Genomic DNA, 20,377 nt, shown 5'->3' on the forward strand with positions numbered 1-20,377 from the left:
AGCCTGCCTGATTGCATACAGTTGTGAACTAGAAAAACAAGAACAATGAAAAAAACATTCAAAAACAATTACAATCTCCATTATACACAAAAGAATTATACTCTATATTAGGCACCCCAAAATGTATGGAACAAATAATCTATTCTACTAAATCAATAAATATTCAACTTATTGACAAAGACTCTATGCAAAAATGTCTGCCTTTCTTTCAGCCTAATCATCAACACCTTTTCCAACCTTGATTTCTTAGTTCCAACTTGATTTCCAAATTTAGCAAAGGCTTCAACCCACCTTAAGGAAATGTTCACTTTTACATTGCATTTGACTTCCATTTGTGTCTTGATAACTTGGTCATTTCTAAAACATCTCTATATGACAATCATACAGAACTTACAACAATCTCATATGACATGAAATGTCTAATCATTTATTCCCACAAATCTTTTAAACTATATCGAAGAAACTTTGTTTATGTAAAACAGAGTTTAATTATATTGAATTATAAGGATACCAAAAATTCGAGTGAAAAGAAAGTTCTCTCCCATGCTCTTGTAAGCTTCAGAAATGGCAAAAGAACTCAAACATTCAAGTTAATATAAAGTTATCACTCCTCCCTTGTAAACTTCCAATTTACAGGTTCGCTTGTATTTTATGATTCAACATAAATCACAATAATCACTTACAAAGAAATTCCATTGTGGTAATAACTTGTGTACATAACAAACACATTCATTATTATCATTATGGTTGGTCACTGACTCATTGCCCTAAACAAATTATCAACTAGTGATGAGGAAAAATAAAAGTTACGTTTCCTTTAGCTACATTGACAATCATACTGTGAGAAAATTGTTACAAAATGGACTCAATTCAAGAGCCCAGGCACTTCCACTGACAAGTTTGACAACCTTTCAAAACGTTTATGTTTTTAATTTGTCAAGTTCTCAACATGATATTTTGTCCTGCATTTTGGGACAGTTCTATTTAGCAAAAGGTTCGTCGAATTCAAGCTGAATCCAGCTCTCAACTCTATGGAGAAATTAGTGTATAATTAGAGACAGCATAAGGTAACACATTTTCTGATAGGGGAGAAAAAGAGATCCTCCTCATTTGAGGGCTATTCACCTGAAATGCCTCGTTAACTCAGCAACATGGGTTACTGAACTGGAAAGAAGTAGACATTTTAGCTATTCTTCTGAAATGTTAAATAGTTTTCAGTTCTTTGTTTGCTGGTTTGTTGCCAAATATTTTTCAGAGCCTGAGCCATAACCTTCTATTTTGCTTTGCTAATTTATCTCAAGGTACAGGTCATCTGGCTTTGCAGTTTGCCAAGCGAAGTGCATGGAACACTTTATTCAAGGTATCAAGGTTGATTGTTGCCTTCCACTATTTTTCCAGAATTATATTGAAGAAACCCTGTGAGGCCTAATACTGATTGCCAAATACAATAAAATGCCATAGGTTCATTCAGAAAAATACACTGTCAAATGCTGCTTAAAAATGAAGTAGCATAACCTTTAATATCTTCCACTGCCATTAGTTTATTTGAGTATTCAACTGCCATCCACCCAAATGCTTTGCCTTTTCCACTGAACAATAATTATAAAAATGGCCATAAAAACAGTATTATTCCACTCAAAACAAGTTATCCATTTTTCAAATAAACATATATAAAAATGGATGACCCGTCCAGGCACCTATTGATTGAGGGAAAGTTTTTGCTGAAATTTGTTAAAAAAACACATACTCAAGGCAGTTTACTCCAATGGTTGGTGTATGGTGATGTTATCAATTCTATTATGCCTATCCTCCCAGTCAGATCCAATAAAGTTGATTTGCAGACCTTTTTCCTTGTAGGCCAAGGAAATGGGCCCTCCATGAGCACCACCCATTTTACCATCAGGCTCACCTAAAATATTCACAATCTCTTGTCCATCCATATTCAATCTGAAATTAAACCAATAAAAAAGTAATTAGTTGGAAAGGTGTGTTTTGTATATAAGATATTAAAAATAAACTATTGTGAGTTACTCTTCTTTATTGTAATTAGTTGGAAAGGTGTGATTTGAATAATTTACCATCAATCTTCTAATCCATTCAGCTAAATAGAATAAAAACATTTGAATAATTTAGCAATGTTTCTTACTATATCGTTATTTATTTATTTGTCTTGGCACCACCTAGCTGTTTTTAAGTGTTTGAAGGGGAATGCATATCATTTTTATTCTCTGTCTAAAGGTAACGGGCTTGAACATATGCCTCATCTAGATTTAAGGCAACAATATTGAAGAGCACATGATTATACTGCTTTACTAAGGGGGGATGAATCAGCATAATAACAATTTTGCCAATTTAAAACTTTAATTCAAACAATAACTTCAAATGCTGAAATAAACAATTATGCACATGAACACAATGACACAATGATTTACGTGGAAACCCAATGAAGAAGAAAACCATGGCAAAATAATTTCTTTTACAAAGATTTTAGGCTATGACCTACTAGAGGCTCCAACCCCTATGTTTATGAGCACAAACTCACTGGAAGCTCCAACTCCTACACTTCGCATGCACCAACCTACTGGAAGCACCAACCCTCAATGCTTGTCTTTATGAACACCAACCCACTGCACACAAACTTCTTTTCCACCTTAGTACTGTTGCTAACTCAACTGATGATGGATGCACTGTATCCCAATTTGAAGTTATGAAAAATCTCTACTCTTCCTTTGCACTTATATCTCAGATACAAAAATCTGAATATATATAATTTATCTTCCTTCAACCTTTTCTATCCCTCTATAATAAATATAAAAATTAGTTTAAAAATCTAATTATATATATTCTTCTCTATTTTTCTTCTCACTTCCCTCCCTCACTCCACTTGCATTATTCTTTCCATTGACTTCTTTATTGACTTCAATTTTCCTCTTTACACATTCTTCTTATTTCATGATCTGCACAACTCTTTTCTTTTTATCTTTTTGTATTTGTTCTTCTTTACTTCTCCTTTCTACTAATTTATTTTTATGCCCTCTTCACGTCTTCATATTTCTGCTTCCCTTCACTCTTCTCATTCCAATTCGTTTCTTCATATCATTCTTTATTTACATCATCTTCAGTTGAAAGGCAACTCCTCTAAATAGTTGTGTCCTCTAACTGCACCTTCTAATTACTATCAACCTTTATTTTAATTAATTTCTTATTATTATTTTAATTGCATCACTCAAAATCGATTTTTAATTCTCCTTGTGACGTGCGACCCTTTTAGATGATAATTCTCTTCTTCAACCAAAGGTTTTGGATGCCATCTTCATACACAGGCTTGCTGACATGAATATCTGATGGTTAATCCTTTGGATTGTCAAACTTTGCATTATACATTATCGATAGCCTTAGTCTTTCATCGGGCTTTTATCGAGCTTCCTTAAATAATTATCGTAGGCCCATTTACAAACATATCTGCTCATTGTGATCACTATTATATATGTCGCCGCTTGTCGTTCAATCAATTTTTAGTATCTTCTCATACAGATTGTTCTCCTTTGATATAATATAAAACTTAATAGTGTTCTGTGGACATGCACCGTTATACGTATATAATTTGTGTTGCTTTGACTATAAACATTTTAGTCTTTACCATCGGTTTCATGCTGCTAATACTTTTTCTTTCACAGTTTTTAAAGTCGACAATTTTCTCTAAATCTTTCTTGATGATGTTTCAATATTTCAGCGTATCCTTATTCTCGTGTTGCCTTACTTCTCCATTATATCACTGTCGTTTGGAAAATCAATATTTTGATTATCCTGCCGATAATCGATTCTTTATTCAAGATGAATTTCCTTTATCGCTGATTTTGAAACTGCCGTTCTCTTCGTCTGAACATGTATTGCTCCAAGTTTCTTTGTATTGGTAGATGCTTTGTTTGAAAACTTTGTTCTGTATGCTTCTAACTTTGACTTCTGTAAACCATGTTTTTGGTTCCTAATGCTGCCCATTATCTTTCATCGGGTCATCGGGTCATCGTTCATTTTTCCTTTCTATAATAACTGACTGGGAACTTCAATACGTATGTCTTGGTCTCTTCCTACATATCAACGCCGTATTGATTCATCGCTGACTTGCTACTTCTTTACAATATGCCGTCAATTTACAAATAAGATGTATGTATGCTTCTAATGTTATTGTGACTTCATATGCTGACTGGAAACTTTAATAATATATGGCATATCCGTATACTTTCATGGACTTCATACTTCTTGTCTTTTAACATTGCATCACACATTTTTTTCATATGGTATTTTCTCGATGCACATATTCACTATGCTCTATATAATTTTAGCAAGTTTGATTATGTTAATTTGGCAAATTTGATTATGTTTACAAATTGCCGCTCAGTCTCAATATTCTTAAGATATAATTCTGAGTTTTTTGTTAATTCCTCTGAAACTTGTCATCCACTCTGCAGGTTCACTGTCTCATGTGATTATTGCCACAGATGGAGATTCATAGTGTCTTGTTTTATCTCTAAAACATACTTAGGATGCTAGAAGCTACACCTTTTTATTGGATCCATGTATCTTCTTCTTTTTGTTGATGCCAATGCTTGCTGAGTTTAATCATTAGTCTCTATTCAATATGTGTTCCTCTGTACATTCAACACTTCCATTAATACTTTGATGTTATAGCTGTTTATTTAAATTGCTCACCAATACCATAGATTATATCTCTGATTGTTTGTGCTATAATTCTATGTCCAACAATCTGTATATTACCATTGCATTTGACTTCAGATATGTCTTAGGATGTTAGTCCCTTTGACATCAATGACAATATTCCATCAAAAACAAACCTGCTTAGATGACTATACAACCAATCTACATTATTTATCAGAATGTCAGAATCCAAGGCATCTTTTCCCATTTGGACTGCCTTCTTGTGAAATTCACTTACATAATCCTCCACAATATAACGTTTCTTGTGCTTAACATATTGCCGATTAATAGACCTGTCCTCCTTATAACAAACAATATATCACTGTCTCTTAATCAACACTTAAATAACATTACATATAGAACTCAGTGCTATCTTCCTCATAACTACGGAATAAATAAGGCTCTGAAACCAAGTTAAATCATAAATAACTTCAGTCTTAAAAAATAATTTATTCTTCACTAATCAAGAACAGCTACAAATTGAAACATAGCCATAACTGAGCTAATCAGTGGTCAAGTTTCTCAAAGTTTCCTTCATCTTCAAGCCTGAATCTCTGGTTTTGCCTTTTCTTTGAATGGAGATTGACTTTGCTTTCTATGGGAGAAAATCTTAAACCTTTAACACTCCATGATCTTTAAGAACTCTATATGGGAGACTCAGAAACTTTCTCTAGTTTTTCAGGCTTTTCCCGTTAGAAATAAGAAATACTGAGGGGGGGTGAATCAATATTCCACAAACTTTTGCCCAACTGTGGTATCTTTAACAATCTTTAAACATGCATATTAGATTAAACTGAAAAGTTAACATAACAGCAACACAAAGCAACTCATTACACCATTATTTGTTAAATAGGGAAACCTTAGCCAAGGGAAAACTCCAGTGGGGATGCTACCAACAAAATGATCCACTAAGAAAAAGTATCTTGTGAAAGATATTGACCCTGTTAAAGAGTCTATTACATCTGTACAGTGTATTTGTCCTTGTTAGAGGACTAGGCCTTGTTAGAAGCATCAACCCTATTAGGAGTTGGTATTACAATTACAGAAGTAGCAAGCTGAGCCCACTGCTCAAACATGCATATAAATTACAAAACTTCGCATATACTGCCTTTGGTCTGCTGTAATATAAAGTTTGCATCATATAATTATCACAACAAAATGACATAGTCATCACATAACTTTGCATCCAAAACTCTTTCCTTCATCTGTTTTGTCCTTTCGGCCTTCAAGTCTTCACACGTGTCCCAAAACATAAAGTCACTCCATGCTAAGTTAGGGTTCACATCTAGGATGTCATCCCATAATAGTTAAGTAATTATTTTGGTAAACCAAAATAATTCCTTAACACAATTTACCAATCCCTTGCCTCTCTTTTGTTTTGCCTGTACATGATTGCAACTGGTAAAACTCTAATAACTTTCTTTGTACAAGTCATAATGACTTGCACTCTCAAATATAGATTCCTTATACTTTGTACTATCTCCTGTCAAGTGCACACATGCCAAAATGTTGTCAGTGAAGTGTGCTAACCAAAAAGATGTCTTTGTTGGCAGTTACTCTTCATAGCACTTAGACAATTTTCCAAGTCTTAATACCAGAAACATGTCTTCATATCTTGCTGACTTAATACAGGCTATATGTTGCCATAAATGGCAACCTCATAGTATCCCCTTAGCCAAATTGCCAACATTTCCATGGTTGGTAACATCCTACAAATTGCTGAGCTGAACCTCACCATCTAGGAACGTTATCTCATCTTCAAAAGCCACGTTTCTTTATTCTTCTTGTAGATTATCTTGCAGCAAAGGAATTGAGACACTATGCCATCTAGCGCTAGATGCTTTGACAATAGCCATAAATGATGCAGGAGCATCATAGGCAGACATCATCACTTTTCTGGTTGGTGAGCTGTTTTGGCTTGTTTTGAGTTTAAGCTCACATCTCTCCATCAACTTTCTCACATCAGTGCCTAAACCTCTTAAATTTCTTTGACCCATTATAAGACACGAGAGTCGCAATCCTCCTAGTTGATATGAATGCAAAATGTGGAAGCATAGACAAGGCTTGATATAACGCCTCAAAGAAATGTTTTCTTGTGGAGAGCAATGATAGGAAATCTTTAGAAAATTCAATTGGCTGGTGTAAACCTCATCTCCACAACCTTTGGCAGCACCCACTAGGCCTGTGTTAAAGTAGAAGCTTTGAAATGGGCACAAATACTCATCAAAGCATAATTGAAAATGGATTTGTTGGAAGGTTTTAAAAGCTCTGGGGGTGTGGGGGGGTTGTGGAGGTAGGGGGTGAATCAATTATATGCTTCAAACAACTTTCTCTCCAACTATGGATATCAATTAAAAATCTTGAACTTTTATATATCAGTAAACTGAAAAGTAAAACCATGCACAACATAAACAAACTCATAACACCATATTTTGTTAACTAGGGAAACCCTAGCCAAGGGAACCCAGTGGGGACAGCACCCACAAATGATCCACTAATCAAAAGTATCTTGTGAAAGATACTAACCTTCGTAGGAATCTATTACATCCTTATAGAGTATCTGTCCTTGGTAGAGGACTAGCTTTGTTAGAAGCCTCAACCCTGTTAAGAGTTGTTATTATGATACAAAATACAAGTCGAACTCACTGCCCAAACATGCGTACATAACTTTACAAGTTATAGAATAGATACAAAACCTTGAATATGCTGATATCTTCTATATCTGATCAGTCCTTGTAGTTCCTCTTCGCACATCACATATACAAAAGCTCTGCTTTGTTCTATATATCAAATTCACATCTATATTGATCATTTAAAGTATGCATATAAACATTATACCATTAAGATACAATGCACACTTCGCTAAACAAAAAGATTCTTCTTTGTACCCAAAACATTAATTTGTCAACCTTGTGTTGACTTGCATATTACCAAATCTTCAAAGTAATTTCTGTTGTCATCTCTACCTTGTCAAGTAATTATTTTGTCAAGCCATGACAATTCCTTAACCAAAAACTCAATATCCTGACTGTTGCCCTGTTTTGTTTGTCATACCTGATTCTGAAAATCCTTTCAAAACCTATCCAAAACTTTAAAAAATCTTTAGTGGTCTTAGCCACATGTTCTATGGTGTCCGTACTATATATCATTAAGCCCACATAACCTGATATGCTTCATGTGAAGCTCGCTAAACAAAATTTTCTGCTTGTTCTCTGTTTGCCAACATTATACTTCGACAATTTTCTCGGTATGCTAACTCCAAACTTATCCTTAAGTTCTGCCATCTCAAAATAGGTAATATGTTGCCACAAATGACAATCCTAACAACTACCCTTAGCCAAATTGCCAACAAGGTATATCTTAAATGGTTCTTCCTTGAAATTGCTGGATAATGTGAAGAGGATCAGAGAGGTCATGGCGTGAAGAGGGGTATCACATGAGTTAGGGGAGTAGCACTCGAGAAAGGGAAATAATAGGGCAGCAGATAGGCAGGGAGTGGGTTGTAGAGCATCACCCACAACTCCTCACAGACTAAAGTAAAAACCCTGCACAATGAAGAACTAGGGAGGAGTGGGAATGAAACATATCCCAAAGCTACGTGAATAGAGAGGATAAATATGCCTCCAAGCTAGTTGTTGTGAAGAAAAGATGAGAAGAAAGGTATCAATAGGTGAAAATGAAAAGGCAGTGTGAAGAAGCGCGTAGGGGGGAGAAGAAAAGAAATACACTCTCAATCTCAAAGCAAAGAATGAGAGTGAGGAATAAGAGTGGAATCCGCAAAGGTCAAGGGGGTAGGAAGATAAGAAAGACCCCATTAAATTGTTTTGAGAACGAGGTGACAAGTGTGGAGAGCACAGATCAACATACAGTTCCAAGACAAATGGAATGTAATAGGAAGTAACAAGTCATGGGGGGGCGGAAGGGGCAGGGGTGGGGTGCGGGTGAATACCTCAACAACATCACCTTGTTTTTTTTAGCAGTGTATTGAATAGTAAAAGCACAAAATGAGGAGAGGTGGTATCAACCAAGAGTCAAGAAGAACCCATGCATAGAATACAATAGCTGTCACGTAGGAACTAATGAATCACTGCAGTTGCTTAAGGTGAAGGTAACCAAGAAAGAAAGAATTTATAATTTCCTGAACCTAAATTTTAATAATACTCTAAAATCTGGAAAATAGATTCACAAATATTACACAAAACTTCACCGAAAACACCCAAACTAGTTAGCACTCTTTCATAGAAAGAGCAACATTAAAATGGAAATTTATAAAACATCATTATGTGCATACAATAATCAGGTCTAAAATTAATCTATTACAGCAGCAACAGAAAATATTCAAACTCAAATTTATAAGAAAAACCCACAAAAACTAGTACAGTCAAATACCATCAATGTCGTTGTAACACCACAAACTGATATTGTTTGATTTCCAAATGGAAAATACATAGACTATGATCTGGTAAGAATAACTGCAATAATATTAATGGAGCCCTGAACGCACAATAGAAAATTGTTGAAACTACTAAAATCTTGAGGTTCAAATGCAACCTCTAGATGAAATTGCTCTACGCGAACAGTGGGCTTTCATCCACTATCCACTTGAAACTCATGAATTTCCATCCACAAGCCCCCAATCTCCTATGTGTTTCCATCCGCTGAAGAATTTTGCAGAACATGAAGTCCATACAATGAGAAATTGAAAAGTAGAAATGGCATGAATATCCCATTTTCCGAAACATTCTTCGTATTTATCTTGTCCTTGGCCAATTTGGTGGGAAAATAATTAATTATAAATCACTAATCCATTCCTACTTTTCAAATTTGCACTCAGTGGGAAAATCATTACTAAAAGTATTTTAACTTCCCAATCCACTATTGCTTTCTAATTTTGTGCTTGGTAAGAAAATCATAATTTAGAAATATTTCAATTTCCCACTCCACTCTTGGCAGGAAAGTCATAGTTAGAAATATTTCAAAATTCCCTTTATGGCACATAATCCAACTCCTCACTAAGTGTTTCCAAATATTTAATTTAATATTTGAATCCAACTCCTCACTAAGTGTTTCCAAATATTTAATTTAATATTTGAATGTCATTTTGATATTGACAATATTTTGACATTCACAAATATTAAATTAATTATTCCACCTAATCTTTTATAATCAACCCACCGAAGAATAAATTGGGTTACTATTGACCAAAAACCATTTTTTAACAAAAGGGGACATGATAGAATGATGAGCAAGTGAGAGAAGGGAGGAATAAGGAATGTGAGGGAAGATACAAGGGATGGCGAATACAAGCATTCAATTGTAGTGAGAATGTGCAAAGTTGAGAATAAGAGTGGAAAGATTACAAAAAGGGAGGCCTTTGGCAGGCTATGATTGCAATATTGTGTCTCTAGTTTTAATAAGAATAAATCATATTTCTTGTGCAATCCAAGTGTTAAATAGGTAACAGAGAGTCCCTATTACTAGTTTGTTTTGAGTTATGAATTTGTAGGCAGATGCCTGAGAGTTTTCTCTGCACCAAATGGTATCAGAGCCTATGTTCCTGAGCATGCAGACAGATCGCCAATCATAGGGCAGTCAAGTACCAAGACTTGCAGATGGAGCAAGTGCTAAAGTTGCTTGAAAAACTCGAGAGAACTGTTGCAGGTGTATGGAGATCTGAGCAATAAGAGCCAAGAGCGACAAGATGGGAAAAAAGAGTTGAACATGTGTGGGGGGTCACACATTAGGGCATGTGAAGTGTTTGATGAAATGTTGAAGAGGAAAAGCACAAGGTTGACTATGGAAAGCCTTTGGGAATCTCAGTCATTGTAAAGAGGATATATGTACTCAAATGAAATGAGGTTTGAAAAAAACCAAAGTAGCAATCAAAAAGAAGAAAGAAATGAGGTCGTGGAAGAGGAAGAAGTTCAAAAGATAGACTTGGAGGTTGCAATAGATGTTTATGAAGGCCCTACACTTGTTTGACCAGGTAAAGATGGTGCATTGCTTGAGAGAAGATCAAAAGGATTGAACAGTTATTCATTTTGAGTGAAGAAAATGAGAAAGAAGATGTAGCATAGCAACCTAAGGAAGTCATGGCTGCAATGTGCAATGTGCAATGATGGAGAAGATGTTGCAGTAGTAAAGGTTGAAAAGGATGTCACAGCAACTGAAATCGGAGAAGTAATTATTGATATATCTAAGTTTTGAAAAGCAGAGATGAATAGAGATTAGTTGGTGCATGTAGAAGCTATAGATGGAGTTGTTGATGCGAGCTTTGTTCAACAACATACAGGATCAAAGACTTCGTATTTCGAGATGAAATGCCAGCTTTCCAACTCTCTCTTGAATAAGGATGTTCATATGCTAAACAATGTAGATGAACTGTGTGATCAAATGAGACAACCTCAAAGTTCTTTCTTAATCATAGACTTTCACACAGTTTTGTGATGTGATATACTGGTTCTCACAAATACCAACTTGCTTTAACTTATTCAGTTGCTTCCAACCAAATAACTTGCAAATAGTTCTACGAAAGTAGGTATCCTGTCCTAAAATGTTAGTACTCATTTATTTGGAATCTCTACGACCTATTAGGCCTCATTGCAATGATTTTCGAGATTTGAATGTGTTTGTGCTTGATTTCCTACTCCTCTCATCTTCTTTCTCCAAAACTCTTCCCAAGCGCCGAGACCATTTTTGAAAATTAGCCTCTTTGGGACTAAGACAAAGTCAGTCTTGTCCTCTGAGAGTGATTTTCAGTGAGCTCCAGGCCCAATGCAAGGGTGTTTTATTTTCCGATCTTAATTATGGTCAGCCTGCCAAATTGGACCCTCAAAATGAGTATAAAAGGACATAAAGACTTCATTTTAACATCCACAATAATCAATCCACTCTTATGCAATTACATCCATCTATTGCGCAAGCAACTTTTGGTGGTTTCCAGTGCAATCAAGCTCTTTTGGATTCAAGATTTGAAGGCAAGCATCTAATTCAAGATCCATTCAAAGGCAGGCAATCTTTTCTCATTGATGCAAGTTTCTCTCTCCATGGTGGTCAAGTAGAGATTCACAAGCAAGCAAGAAGATCCACATCCATCCTTCTTTCCTCTTCTTCTCCATTGAAGTGATCAAGCATACATTCATTCAAGATATACATTGCATTTTTCAAGACATCCTTGATTCTACAACACATCTCAAGAAAGCATACATACATCTTCATGGGTTTATTAGATCCTAACATCCATCCATGATGGTTTTAGAAGCACGGTGAATACTTACATTTGTCTTGTTCTACATGCTTTCTTTATTTCATTTCAAGGTTGATTCCTATATAGCAAGCCCCTTTCCACAACAACTTCCCCTTCTTTCTTGTAGGCAAGAACAGGTGGAAAAGTTGCAGATCCGGATTTTAAGATATTCGAAACCAAGGATTGATCTTCACAAAATTTAACAACTTTTATCCTAAATGGAGTAGGCGAAATTGGGTCCCAAGTTGGCATCATCTTGAGGGTTTGCAAATATCATAGTTAGGAGTTGTAGGTCTCAGAGTTCCAAATCTAGAATTGTTTCTGATTCTGATAGGTTTTCAATAGTCAAACCTAAATCTGAAGTGCAATTGTCCTCTACTAGCACTCAAGGTGAGTACATCATTCTTGTTTACCTTTAGCATTTACTTTGATACATTAGATGGGAATTCATATCTTGTTGGTTATCATTTCCATTATTGCATATAGTCTTTTACTTTACATATCATATACATACATTTCTATCCGTATAGAGAATAACCCAAAATATCCCTTTATCTACATTGTGCATTAGCACACCTTCATCATTTTGGGTTGTGCTAATCAAATTTAGCCTAAGGGTGGTTTTGTATTCCAATGTATATGGGAAGTGAGGATCTACTCTTGATAACCGTTTCCCATATCACATTTTGGTGAACCCGATGTGAACATGCTTTCTATTTTTTGATTAGGTAGTTACATGTAAAAACCCTAACCGGTTATAGCCTTGTCTAACTCTGATTGCTTTACTATTCAATTGTTTGACATTTCATCAAACACTTGGCAAGCAAGCTCTAATACCATTGTTATGAGCCCTACTAGCTCTCAAACAATCTGTGCCAAAGAAATGATTTCTTTTTTTTTGTTTTTCAGGTTTTGCAATTTATGATACAACAATATAGCAGCAAAATAGAAGATATTACAATAATAATTTCAACTCAAATATTTGAATATTACATAGGGATTATACAGCTGAAAATTTCAGATAATAATATCAACTTAGATACTGAGTATTTTCACAAAATACCAACAACCCAGTTAATAAAATATCCCCTATTACCTAAATCAACAATACCCAAAAAAATTAGAAGTTACAATCCATGAACTTACAAGTGAGACATGTCTTGAAACGCTCTAAAATGAAGTCTAGCAGCAGCAAAAGAATTCTCCAACAAAGAAATCCAACTCATATATGTAAAACGTTGCTCCCAAAGTGCAAATAGAAAATAACACCTTAGCAAATATAAATGGCTGCTCAACCAACACCAAATTAACCAGCACCCAATCGCTTCTCAGCAACAGTAATAATAGTATGAGAAGGCACCGAATTCCAAATTCCCAACACCACAATATCTCCCAACCACAGTGTATATAGAAATGGAGATAAAGAACAATTCTCAAAAAACTAATTCACAATACCTCAGGTGTGAATTACAATGAACTTCTCAAGAAAAAACACTTATACTTCAGCAAGGGCACAGAAAAATCAGACTTTAGAAACATCACAAAGACGACATAGCAAAATAAGATAATCAAAAAATGATGTCTTTTCCTTCAGAATGAGTTCATATTTATGTTCCCTTCTTGACAAAAGTTTCCCAAAAGAACTCAACTTCATAAACTACGAAAGTTTCTCAAAAGAACTCAGCTCTTGAAACATTCCAACACAACTCTTTTAATAACATTTAATACTTGGCTTAGGTATATAATTAATTAAATAAATGGCCTCTTCCAATGATGACTCAACCCTCAACTTAAGTTAAATTATAACTTTATAATAAGCCATTTCATGATTTAATAATAATTTTGCCACTTAAAATATAATAACTCCCAAAATACCATGGGTACCGGGAGACCCGTCTCCCCCCTAAAAGCCGCGTCTCGGAGACCGAGACGCGTCTTGGAGACTTTTTGCGTCTTCGGAGACCTCAAAAAAGGTTGGAGACTTTGTGACGAAGTCCCCTGAAGTCTCCCCGTCTCCTAATCCAAAAAGTGAAGTCTCCCCAAAGTCTCCTGGTAAAATATAATATTAAATAATTTTATATATTTTAGCCCTCATTTGAATGTTTTTAATACAAAAATTAAGACCACCGACAATTTAAATGATCAAATCATTTAATATATTTTATTTAATAAATTAATAACTTTAAAAACATTAGAAACACTTTTTAAAAATTATTTTTATTCAACAATTTAAATGATTAAATCATTTAAAATATTTTTGGAGAGTGATGATTTTTTGGAGAGCATGATAGCTGAAGACCTTGAGATGGATGATCACAACCTTGTGGAGTAGATGATAGTACCATCGACATACTAATACTAGATATATTTCTGTTTTTTGTTTATTGTACAAAGTGTTCATTTTTGTTTGCATATCAGCAATTCAGCATCAAACTACACTTTTTTGAATTTAAAATTTGAATATGTAATGATAATCTCAGCGATTATCAATCTGATATGATGGTGATCATATGCAATATTCGAAAAACAAATACGTCTATGAGATACAATATTGTGATCATGTGAGTTTTGAAATCTTTGACTCTACGAGTCTATTTTAATTTTTAATGTGACATTACTATTATTATTTACTTTATAGCCTTACAGTATTACTATTTTCAAATCTTGTATTTACTTTTAGTATTAGACTCTTTAAACTATTAAATTTATTTTTTTTTTTAAATTGCCGTCTCCAAGTACCCCCATCTCCTATTTGAAAAATTGTCGTACCGGTACCAGTACCAGTACCGGAGACCTTGAAGTCTCCCCGTCTCGCAATGACCTTGCAAAATACTCATCATTTAAATATGTCATCTGAAATAGGAGTCACACCTATTATTTCTCTATGTGACCAAGTGCACTTTCTGAAAATAGAAAGGGTCCATCTCAATCAACACCCGACTTACCACAAATAGTAAGTACACAAAACTAAGCCCAAATGAAGTCCAATCTGAGCCAACGAAGACCAACCTATAGCTTACTGAATTTAAGACCCTCCCAAGCCAAGCCACTGCCTCAGAAGACCCTCTATCCACCATAATTAGCCTACAAGAATCACAATAATAGGCTAATCTCTCAGACTCTGATGCTGGCAAAAATGGGGACATTACATTAGATCTTCTTTGAGTGATCTCTTTTGCATCATATCTCTACGTTGAATGCATAGGTTCATCATATCACATTTTGGTGAACCAGACACTTTCATGCTTTCTACTTTCTTATTGGTTAGTTACATCTTCTTTGTGTCACCCCCTTCGCATCATATCTTTATATTGTATGCATAGGTTCTCTATATCACATTTTGGTGAACCTGTTGCTTTCATGCATTATAACTTTTTTTAATTTTGTAGTTAGATCTCATTTGCATTTACAAATCTAATCTACTTTGCATGCATTGTGTTAGTCATTCTTTAGATTACATTACATGCTTAGATTTGATCTTTCAACAACCCCCTCTTTCAACACACCCCACCCCACAAGAATATGGTGGTAATGACATTTTTGAGTGTCCTATCAACCTATTCTTCATATTTGGATTCATATGTGATATCTTGCAAGTCCTTATTTAACACTACTTGATTGTCTTCCTTCCCAAGGAGATTTAACATTTCCTTCAATCCATCCTCAAGAAACTTTTCAAGTAGCATGAACATAGGTTTACCAAGGATGTCTTCTTCAAACTTGTGATGATCTTCTTGTAGCTCTCCAAGTGCTTCCAAACGTTGATCTTTGCTTCCTATCTTTTCTCTTTCTTGGATGAATCCAACTACCTTCTTGAATTTCTTTTCAATACCTTCCTCTTGTGAACTATAAGTTAATAATATATAATATTTAAACATAAGTTACATTTATTTCCTTTCTTATACTTAAGTTATATTTTATATAGATATTAACAACATGTTTAAGATAGGTTTCAGCTTCATAGGAGTTATAATAAAGATTCTAGATTCTGAGAGTTCAAAGAATTTCAGACTTAGCCAAATTTTAAGATTTAACATGCCTTAAGCAGTGTTAACCCCCACAAACTTTCCTACTTTCTAAGGTGAAATTGAAGCTAGAACAAGGATTTTCAAAATGTTTTAACTCATTCCATCACAAATACTTTGATTCTAACTTCACCTCCTTGACTAGCTTAGCCCAGCTCTTGGTCACATCCCAGACATACTTGACTTCCCAACATGACAAAATTGCTCAAACTCATCTTTTCGAATTGGAGACTTTAAAATTGCTATTACCAACTAAGACCACTACTACTGCTAAAGGAAAAAGAAGGGGTCCCCATTGGAATGGAATGATGGTGTGAAAACCTCACAACATGAGTGCAAGTAGATCTTGCAAAGCAAAGTGGCATCAAAAGTTGCATTTTGCATGCAAAAGAAACAAAGGCTAGCATAAGAGGATTTTGCTAGAACTGGTTAGTTTATTGTTTGTCAAAACCCACGACAAAGGAGAATAGTAGAAAGATTACACGATAGAGGTTGTCTAATGGTGGGTTGGAACCCATAAAGGAGACAAGAACAAAGACTTTGATAGGGCTAGACACCAAATGATGGATAGAAATCCACGAGAGGAGAAAAGGGTAATAAGTTAAGTCATGGAAGGAAAGTGACAATTGTTCAAACTAAGTGCTAGAAGAGGAGGAAAAATAATAAAATGGGTGCAACTAATATAGTAATGGAAACCATTGCAAGTTGTTTACAACTTGAAAAGGTAGTTGCATTATCGAACTCCATTTTGTGAGTTCTAATCACACTATTTATCCTCAGCATTTCTTATTCAGGACAAGATGAACGAGGGACCAGCATCACCTAAAAACACTTTACTAGTTTGGCATTCAGTTTTGGCCTGTTTTTTAGTTTCAGCTAGCATCTCTCCATCAACTTTTCAACATCAACACCCAAACCTTATAAATTTCTCTGACCCATTATTAGATGCTAGAGTTGCAACTAGCATGGTAGATATGCAAGCAAAATGTCGAAGCATAAACAAGGCTCAATATAATCCTTTAAAGAAATGTTGTCTCGTAGAGTATGATGATAGAAAATCCTTAGAAAGTACAACTGACTAGTGAAAGCCAGTCTCAACAACCTTTAACCACATCCTTGACACTTGTTAAAGTGGAAGCTTTGGAATGGGGGTGAACATTCACCAAAGCATAGTTGAGAATATATTTTTTGGAAGGTTTCAAAGCTCTCAAACAAAGACAATTGGCAAGTGTAACTAAAAACAATTCGTCCTTGGAATCGTTGGATAATGCAGAGAGGATGGGAGAGGTCAATAGCATTAAGGACAACATAAGTTGGGGAGTAGTGCTCAAGAGATAGATAGATAGATAGATGAATTATAATGTCCTTGACACTAAACATAGCCTATGGGACAGCCTTCCAACTTAACCAACTTTAGTAATTCGGTTCTTTTTTCGTGCAAGCTAATGATGAGCCCACCTAACTTCTCAATGTTCTCCTTGCTGTATACATTGTACCAAGAGTTGTCAAATATAATATCTGCAAATTTGACCTTGTTATCCCTGTATGCATCACAATCTAAAATAAGTGTTGTCCGGTCTCCACCTTCCTAGAATTGCAAAATGTGCAAACTCTCTCTTCCCAAGCCTCTGTTGGCCTCTCCCAACTATTGGTTTTGAGTTGTGCATTAAGAGTTTTAGCTCTCCAAGAAACATACGCCTCTACGTATGCCTTTTGGAGTTGATTACATGTGGGGTTGAACTAGCTGATGCAATAAGTCTTTTTCCTTCCAAGCCTATTTCCCCAATTTCTCTTATAGAATTTCTCCATAACAAGACCTTTATTTATTTATTATTTGCGAGACACATGTTGAAAAGGATATGCCTTTGCTGCATCCACTTGATATTTTGTTGCATCCATGTCTTTTTACGTTTGTGCAACATTTTTCCAATTCGTTTTAGATAACTAATGAGGTAAATCATAGCAAGAGCCTCGATGGGTGCAACTCCCACATAACTTAGTATAATATCATATAAAACAATGCTTTGATTTTAAACTTTCTTGTGATCTGGCGCTTTTAAATCCTCTGACTTTGTTTCCATTGTAAGGCAGAAGTGCTGCTGGCCCATATTTCACGTCCATAAAGAACAACCGGTAGTACAAGAAGACCAAACAAGGTTTGGTTAGTTTTCCATTCCCAAACCTCTACTTCATCACATCTATTAAAGTGCATACCATGCCTTGAATCCTCCTAATACTGTTACATCCCAATTTTGGCTCCATTTGAAATGTTCATATAATCGTTGAGGTTTCATGTGAAGTCAGTTGACAAGTAAAATTAGTTACGATCATGCAAAATGGTAAGATGGTTAATCGTTATAATTTCATATCAAGTTGGCATGTTAGTTAACCATTACGATGATATTTTAATGTTATCTTGGAAAGTGGGTTATTCATCATGAATTCGTGGAAGTGATGGTTCATAATTAATAGCTTGTTATGATAATTGTTATTATATTGAGGAATATGATATAATTGTGGAGAAATTCCTTGTAGGAACACGTCAAGGGGTGGAAGCATTGTCAGAAAAGAATTGGGCACAGGTGCACCACCGTCACTGGGCAAATAGGTACGAGTCTTGAACACCCATGGCTAAGGGTAAACGGCTAAGCAAACAAGAATGTACGTTGGACGACCATGAGCTAACCTTTTACATTATATATATATATATATATAATTTAATATTAAAAGAAATCACTAAGCATGAATTGAAATTTGAGCAAGTTTGTACCTTTGTAATTGTGTTGTTGGTTGGAGCATCTTGATGTATATGTTGGAAATGTAATGACAAGCAAGTGACTGAGAGGGGGGGCGGGGGGGCACCGAATCAGGAACCAATAAAACTTTTCTCTCTAAGATTACTTCAGCGTTACTTTTTTGCATTGTCTAATCTACTTCCATGCATGAACATAAAACAATAAAGAAATCAACACCATAACACTTTGACACAAGATATGGTAACCTAGAAACCCTCCAAGTAGAAGGAAAAATTGGGGTGGGGATGACACCCACAAACTTTACTACTGCAGTAATAAAGTTGGTCTTTTAGGGCTTACAATTGATCACTTATGGTGATCTACTCTATTAGGAGTATGAAGGACTGTTAGGTCCACCTTATAAAAGGATTTTACAATACAATGAAGTATCTACTCTGTTAAGAGATTTAGCGAAAGACTGTTAGGTCCACCTAGTTAGAGGATTTGACTGATGCACCTGTTAGGATGAATCAACAAGATGATCTTTGCTTTGCAACTTGTTTTTCTGAAATAGATCCTTTGAATAATATGATCATTTGACTGTGATGGATGAGTCTTTGCTCTGTTCTTTATACTGCCTTGTAGCCTGATTACTTAATCTGCTCCATGTCCGCTCCTTATCTTCAAATATGTCTCATATTACACTTACTTACACAATACACACTTAGACAAATGAATTTGTCTTCCTTATATACCCTTCAAACAATAACTCTATACCAAGTCGGCTCCAACAATGGATATCTTTATAATAATCAATTTATACCTTTAACTCGGCCCAAATACTAGTGCTCGGGCAACACAGTACTTTCGATGATCTGCTGACACTCGGGCAATACAATGAGCCCAGGTGAGACTGTTGCTCGGTTGGCACTGGATGTCTGATAACATTGTGGCACTTGAGTGATATAGGAGCTCGATTAACTCTGTGAACTTGGTTCACACATGAAGCTTGGTTTCTTCTTACAATACTGAACAACTCGGTTTATACTGTGAGCTCGGTTAACACAGTCTTCATCTGCTCAGGCTACACTGAAATTTGTTCCCAAATGGAAAGCTTGGTTGCAGTATTGACCAACCTTCCTGGATAGCTCAAGTGGTTTGTCACTAATTGACAATATCTCTTACCATAGGGTTAACAATCTCCCCCTTTGGCATCAATGGCAAAAGCATTTATCATGAGTACTTTTGTCAATAATCAAAAACCTCTTGATCAAAATTTTTTGTCAAACTCCCCCTTTGCGTGTGCTTGGTTATGTAACTTGGTTTGAACTAGAATACTGTAACTTGGTTACAACTTCTTTGAATTTGGATTTTTCAAAATTATTTTTGTTTGACTAAATATCTGATTTGTATCATATACATATTCCTCTATACATTTCCTCATCTACATATTTCCTCCTTGATTATATACATACTATGTTTTCCCCTTTGTTTTTGTTGCAAATGCCAAAAACACAGTGTAACACGGAGACACGTCCCCCCCCCCCCCCCCAAAAACTAGGTCGTCTCAAAGATGAGGACGTCCCCGAGACGGGGGAACGACGTCTCAGCGTTATGGGCAGCGCCACTTAGAGTACCACCTCCGCCGGAGATGG

The 20,377-nt window shown here is 35.4% G+C and overlaps 1 protein-coding gene across 1 annotated transcript in view; it reads right to left on the minus strand.

The window, feature by feature from the left end:
* Positions 1 to 708: 708 nt before the first annotated feature.
* LOC149541568 (uncharacterized) overlaps positions 709 to 20,377 on the minus strand; it is a 58,010-nt gene continuing 38,341 nt past the window's right edge. The window contains exon 2 of the mRNA XM_089796776.1: positions 709 to 1,947. Coding sequence (XP_089652902.1) covers positions 1,758 to 1,947 — 190 coding nt within the window. The 3' untranslated portion in view covers positions 709 to 1,757. The remainder of the gene's footprint in view (positions 1,948 to 20,377) is intronic.

The sequence above is a fragment of the Cupressus sempervirens genome, chromosome 8 (assembly GCF_028749045.1).
Source record: "Cupressus sempervirens isolate cs-2001-9-10 chromosome 8, ASM2874904v1, whole genome shotgun sequence".
NCBI lineage: Eukaryota > Viridiplantae > Streptophyta > Pinopsida > Cupressales > Cupressaceae > Cupressus > Cupressus sempervirens.